The following is a 7314-nucleotide window of genomic DNA, read 5'->3' as shown; positions in this document are numbered from 1 at the left end:
GGCGTAGGTATGTTGAGTATCAATACCTCTAATGCGAGATTTTATTGGATCGATGAAGGATTTTTTTATACTATCAAGTGACGGGACGAATAAGTGACACTTTGCCGTCCACTAACTAAAACGCGACAAATGGTCAAAAACCCGTTTTAATTTTATTTAGTTTTCTTTTTTGTTATTCATTTTCTGTTTCTTTTAATTAAGTTTGTTTTAGTTTTAATTTAGTTCTGTTTTATTTTAATTTTTTTTTACTTCTATTATTGAGTTGTGGTGTTATGTAATAAATGTATTCTATTCTATTCTATTCTATTCTAAATAGCAAAAAGATACAGCACAAATTCTCTTTTTTAATAACAGTTAAAATTAGTTAGCGTGTTCGACTTACCGGAACTTACCCTAACGATGCATAGCTGAAATATCGTTAAACAATTTCAATATTCTAAAACGGGGTTAAGTTTTTTATGATATCATACAAAATGATTTTGTCACTAAGCAGGGTTTTAATTAGCAGGCAGCATTGATAGTAAGCTGTTGCAAAGATCTGACGGCCACTGCCGCTTCGCCTGTCATCTTGAGACATAAGTTGACAAGTCCCATGTGCCTGTAATTTCACCAGCATCCTTACCCTTCAAAACACCAACTCAGCAATACTCACATTACTGTCTGGCGGCAGAAATAGGTAAGGCAGCAGTATTTCCCTCATCGAGTATATAACCATCAATAGAGACGAAATAAGTTTGCATTGAAATATAGACAGGCCAACTTCTGACCTGTGCGTACGTCTCCGTATATTCCAAAAAAATATTCTGTATTTATTACAATAAAGATAATATCTCTAACAATACCGTGCTGTTCTATTCGATGGTGTGAGAAAAACAGCAAAACATCTAATTACAAAACAAACGGAATCACATTTCATCGGTAATTAAATATTAAATATGTAATTTTGCAATTTTCATCCATTATAGCAAAGCTCAACTGTTTCACTTCAAATCGACCAGTTAATGTCGATTTGAAGTGAAACAGTTGACGACACCCGTCAATTCTTTCGAACTCGGGCTAGCCAATCGGAGCGCAGTTGTCACAGTAATAACAAATTAAATAACATTTCGTCTCTATTTCTCGTTATATACTCGATGACTTCCCTGGATGAACTTCACAAGGAGCTCTACTGCTACAAAAAAGGAAAACATAGTGATTAAACCTGGGCACCAAGAATGCTAATTTTAAATCACCTCAGCTGTGTGTCTATAGTCTCAGTGAAAAGACTCTAGTTGCTAAAAAAATGTATATCTGTCATTAATGTCTTGAGAACTATACTCAGGTCACTATACAAAAATAAATCGATTACGCAAATGTTATCAATCCATTACACGTTCCATTGTTGGGCACGGGGCACGGGGGACTTCATACGATTTTCAAAGATCGCGAAACTTCTTCAACTTGTAAGGCCCCATTTCTGTTAATTTTTTTGAAACAATTGGTCATAGTAACTCCATTGATACCGGTGCGGTTCGTAATATATAACAACAAATGACATATTTTTACTCGATATAACGCTCAACAGATATAATTGATTTATGGTATACAGTCATTTGACATATTCTTGCATGATATAAAGGTCACTTGGTATAATAGACGATTGATATAACAACTTTCAATCTAATATACCGATGGAATAATGTTCATTTTATATAAATACTTCAGATATAACATTCACTGAGTATAATGTATTATAAATATAATTCCAGCGGTGTTTAGGTGCAATTCTGGATGAACCGAATTTGTTTGCATTTCCTAGTTGGCTCGACCTCCTCCTGTGGGTTTTGGTTAGGTTAGTTTAGCTTAGTATATAGCAAAGCTGCACGAGCCGAGTGACCGTAGCGAGGGTGTCGCGGCAGCAACCAGCGAGTGTCAGAACCTAAATTGTTTGCATTTGCTAATTGGTTCGACCTCCTCCTGTGGGTGTAGATTAGGTAAGTATATGCAATCAAGTATTTTGCTTAAAGTTTTAATAAATATATTTTGTAACACAAAAAGCACTCAAAGCTGTACAAAACAATTATGTTTTCGATTGTACATTTAATGAAATAAAAAAAATCTTTTCAACATAATATAGGGCGCTTCAACTGTTCATAAAGCGAATTAAAAACATTATACTGGTAGTACTTATACCATTTGTTCATTATGTCACCCCTAATCATTATATCTAATGTTTGTTATACTGAAGGTTCATTATACACATTGATATTATGCCTTTTATTTATTTTTATTTATTTAAACACTTTATTGTACCACAAAGTAACTTACAAATTTTCAGAAACAATTTAAATATTTGTGTACAAAGGCGAGCTTATCCCATAAAGAGATTTCTTCCAACTAACCTTTGAAAAATCTGAGAGGAAAGTTGGTTTTTGGGGTGGCACTAAAAATAGATAAGTAAAGAAATGAAATATACTATACTCAATAAATACACAGATAAATTTAATAAATAACTGTACATACGAATATATATATATTAAGTAATGTTGATACATTAATACATACAAAGTCTATAATAAATTGAATGTACAAAATAAAACTATAAATAAATATATCAAAAGTAACTAAATATTTCAAAAGCTCTAACATGTGGAGTCTGAACAATCCCAAAATTTCAAAAGAGCACCCTTGAAAACCCGAACCGAAGGCGACTGTCTGACCTCGACCGGGAGAAGGTTCCACATACGGGCAGCATTTACTGTGAACGAGTTCGAATATTTTTGGGAACTGTGTTGTGGAAGGACGAGAGACAAATTGGTGCCAGAACGCAGGCTGTCACCCATAGCCTGACGGTATTGAAAACGCTCACGTAGATAGCTAGGTGAAGTGGGATGGAACAGGATTTTATAGAGGAAGCATAAAATGTGAGCATTTCTACGTAAACGAATAGGCAACAACTTCAACTCATCTCTAAACTTGGAAATGTGGTCGTACTTTTTTAATCCAAACACAAATCTGATACATTGATTTTGCAGCCGCTCCAATTTATTAAGAAGGTCCTCCGAAAGATCAAGATAGGAGACGTCACCATAGTCCAGAATAGGAAAAAGAAGAGTGCGTATTAGCATAAATTTGGTAGACAGAGGAAGAAAGTACTGCATCCGCTTGAGGGAATGAAGTGATGCAAAGATTTTACGACTTACATCGGCGACATGCTCCGACCAAGAAAGTGTCTGATCCATTATGATGCCCAAATTTTTAACTGAAGTGGAAAAAGGAATAATAGTGTCATTCAGAACTAAATTGGGCATCACCATAGACTCAAACTTGGAGATGGAATGGCGACTGCCAATAATTATGGCTTGGGACTTTTGTGCATTTAAAAGAAGTCCGTAGTTCTTAGCCCATACCGAAACCTTTTGTAGGTCGGAATTCAATGTGCCGATAGCAGTAACTACATCTTCAAGACGGGCTGCAGTATAGATTTGAAGGTCATCGGCATAGAGATGGAAAGAAGACGTGAGTGATGATGTAATTCCACCGATAAAGACCGAAAAAAGTATAGGTGATAAAACCCCACCCTGCGGAACGCCAGCCGTAAGGCTACACCAGTCCGAGTGCATGTCACCGGTCTTTACGAGCTGGGAACGATCAAATAAATACGAACGAAACCAGGATTGGGCTAAGGGAGGTAGATTTAAAGTTCTAAGCACAGCAAGAAGCAAATTAAAATCAACAGTACTGAAGGCACTGCTAAAATCCAATAAAGTGAGGACAGTAACTTTTTTATTTTCTATATTAAGAAGAGAAGAAGAATGTCGTCAGTGATTTTCACCAGAGCAGAAACTGTGCTATGGCCCGCTCGAAAACCAGACTGCAGATGGTTGAAAATATCGTAACGTAGGAGGTGGTTAGTGAGTCGATTATGGACATAGTGCTCAAGGATTTTGGACAATACAGGAAGTATGGAGATAGGGCGGTAATGGGAGAAAGAAGAAGGATTTGATTTTTTAGGGAGAGGAATTACATGGGCTTGTTTCCAAACAGCGGGAAACACACCACTGGAAAGGGAAAAATTAAGGATATGAGCTAGGATAGGAGCTACTAGGTCCTGTATTGGAGTGATCATGTCAAGACTCAAACCGTCATTACCAACAGCCTTCGTGGTGACAGACTTAAGTATTTTCAACACATCTGCTGTCGTAACCTTTCCAAAATCAAAAGAAGCTGAAGCAAGACAAGGTGCATTGGCCAGGACAGATAAAGTTCGCGATTTTATGACAGAATCTAAACATACTGGGGAAGATGCAAAGTAGTCGTTCAGCGCGTTAAGATCGACATTGAAGGGAAAGACAATGATCAGCTTTACCGATACCCAGTGACTTCAAATATTTCCACATCTTAGTATGCGGACAACCTTCGATAGTGGAGTGAATATGCTTACGCCTGGCGCTCCTACAGAGCTTGTTGCAGCGGTTACGTAACTCGATGTAGGCCTCATTATTGATTTTGGTTGGATTCTTCCGCAATCTGATACGTGCTCTGTTGCGCCTCTCCATAACCTCCTTGATATCTGGCGTGAGCCAAGGCGCGGGGAAATGTTTGACTCGGACAACTTGAAGAGGAGCATGCTTGTCAAAGATGGTCAAAATAATGGAGTTAAAAGCTTGAACCATTTCATTCACGTCCTCCGCTCCAAACACTAGCTCCCAATCAGAATTCAGCACATCATCGAAAAGGGCATTTTTGTCTATTTTAGCATAATTGCGGAGCATTAAGGTTTTATGTCTGCGCTTAGGTGGACGAATTTTGAACGAAGCATAAATTAAATCGTGTGAAGAAAAAGCAGCAGCATTAAACTGTCCATGAGAATCAACCAGCTCAGGAGAAGAAGTGATGATCAGATCAAGAAGGGAAGGTTGACCATTATGCGGAAAGTGAGTGGGATACAACTCGAGGCAATTCAAAAAAAGTGAGTGGAAGAGTGAAAGCAACTTCCTCGATCGGCAGTCACGCTTAACAAGGCAGGTATTGAAGTCACCCATGAGTATAATATGTTCGTAGCGGGTACGTAGATCAGCCAGAACCGACTCTAGTTGCTCAAAATAGTCAACTCTTAGGTGAGGACTGTAAAAAACTCCCAGTAGGGCCCTAGTGTGGTGAAGAGTGACTTCTAAAAAAAGATATTCAGGAGAGTCCGCGCTAGTTACCGACTGTGCTACGATCTCGCAGTCAATGTCACATCGTAGATAAATCGCTACGCCACCTCCACCAACCATCCTCATACGACCGCCCTGGGATCCAATGGTGTAGGCTCGATCGTTACGAATGAGTCTAAAACCTGGTAAAGGGTACTGAGTAGATGGTAGGGAAGGTTTAAGCCATGTCTCCGAAATAAGGACAGCATGAATGTTTTTGCTAGTGAAAGATGTCACGAGATCGTTATAATGACTAGCAAGGCTTTGCGCATTAATATGCACAACGTTAAAGTTTTTCGATAGAGATGAGAAAGCAACCTTCAGTCTTTCCTCAAGCGAGGGCATGTCATCCTCTGCATCCGAAAAAGCAGTTGCAGAGGACGACAAAGAGAAATATTCAGAATCCGAATCAGTGTTCAAAACATCCGACATTGAGCTGATATAATTATAGTTTATGTATAAATAATAGTGTTTATAAATATAATATAAATATAAAATAAATATAATATTATATAGTATAATGTAATATAGTATAATATAATATAATAGTATTTATGAAGACAAATTAACCTTTCCTTTTCAATCAGCTTTCGCCAGCAGCTATTACAGTAAAAGAAAAACAAATTTAAAACCACTAAACTTAATAATAAGAAAGACAATAGGTATATAAACCCGACAATAAAATAACGGCATTTACTGTGAGAAAAAAAAAGAAATAATTAAAAATAAAGAAATTTAAAGTAATTTGCAATAAATTAAAGAATTTTATAACTACACGCATTATCAATTCAAAAAAGTTTAACACAATGATCTTATAAAATGTTCAACAATAACAGTTCTTCCCTAAGGTACTTGCGTGAAACAGAACGTAACTAGCATAAAAAAAAATAAAAAATAAATGACATTAACTGTCAACAAGCAGAATTTTGAACTTTTAGAGGTTACGCAGTAGACGCCTTTGCAAAGGATGCGACAAGAATTGGCGTGTGCAAATACTGTAAGTGCTTTCCCAGAGATCTGCTCGCCATGACTAAACCCCAAATGCTAGCCTCCTGGTCGGTCCTTTGGCAGGAATCACGACAAACTGTTGGTAGACACTATGGTAATCTCCAACCAAATCTACCCACTAAACCCTGGTTTTTTAAACGTCGCGATTTGCCTAAAAACATCACTTCCACTATTATTCGTTTGCGCTTAGGCCATGTTTGCACACCTGTATTTTTGCGTAAAATCAGAGTTCGAGATCACTCTCTGTGCGAGTGCGGCCTAGAAGACGGTACCTTGGAACACATTTTTTTCAATTGTCCTAATATTGCTGTTCCACTTTATAACTTACTTTCTCCAAAATTCCCCCGCCCCGTTAACATAAACAACCTCTTAACTTTAGTGTTCTCCCCCCATATTGTTACTCTATGTAAATTTATCCACTTAAATAACATATATTTATAAATATTGTTTTGCTGTTTTGTTTTACATTCTCAACTGAGTACTCCCGTAGTCCAACTTACCAACACCGGTTAATGTCCTATTAGAGCTTAGCGAAAATTTTTTTTTTGTTTCGTTTTTTTTTCTTTCAACTGTGACATTGGCAAAATCATCAGTTCTCATATTGATGGAGCCATAAAAATAAAAAGTGAAGTGAGGTTACGCATAAAAATAATAAAAGTAAAAGTGGGGTGAAATGAGAAAGTAATTTTGCTGGAAATTATTGAACCAAAATAAATGCTAACAAGAAAACGAAGTACATAGCTTGCTACGCACTGCAGCCGACAATTCGGCATATTATTTGGATTTCGCAGCTGCAGATCTTGTGGGGCGAGTTTTACTTGGAGGCCGGTTGGAAACATCATGTGCTCTCGATAGCGGTGGATTAATTGAGTCACCAACAGCAGACCTTGAGGAGCTACAACCTGTAGCTGAGTTGGATGGATTTGACGGCGGCGTCGGTTTGCAGGTCGTGAAGTCCGATAACTCTGTCATATTTGTGACCTTCTTTTTCGTCCCATCGGAACAAACCACTACGACTTTGCCATTCATAGTCCAGCAGCCCTTGATGCCGAGTCTTTTACGGGCTTCCACAAAAACAGCATGCCTACTGGCAGTGAGGAATTCAGACAGGGTTATACCAGTGCCTTTC

General features: G+C 37.7%; 1 protein-coding gene across 1 annotated transcript; it reads right to left on the bottom strand.

Moving 5' to 3' along the window:
- Positions 1 to 4307: 4307 nt before the first annotated feature.
- LOC113234040 lies at positions 4308 to 5609 on the bottom strand. The gene has a single exon (XM_026469264.1). The coding sequence runs from the start codon at positions 5607 to 5609 to the stop codon at positions 4308 to 4310; it is 1302 nt and encodes a 433-aa protein (XP_026325049.1).
- Positions 5610 to 7314: the final 1705 nt, after the last annotated feature.

The sequence above is a fragment of the Hyposmocoma kahamanoa genome, unplaced genomic scaffold, assembly GCF_003589595.1.
Source record: "Hyposmocoma kahamanoa isolate Upper Pololo Valley unplaced genomic scaffold, ASM358959v1 81, whole genome shotgun sequence".
In the NCBI taxonomy this organism is placed as follows: Eukaryota; Metazoa; Arthropoda; class Insecta; order Lepidoptera; family Cosmopterigidae; genus Hyposmocoma; species Hyposmocoma kahamanoa.
Note: the sequence above shows the minus strand (reverse complement) of the source record. Positions and strands in the feature narration are given on the sequence as shown.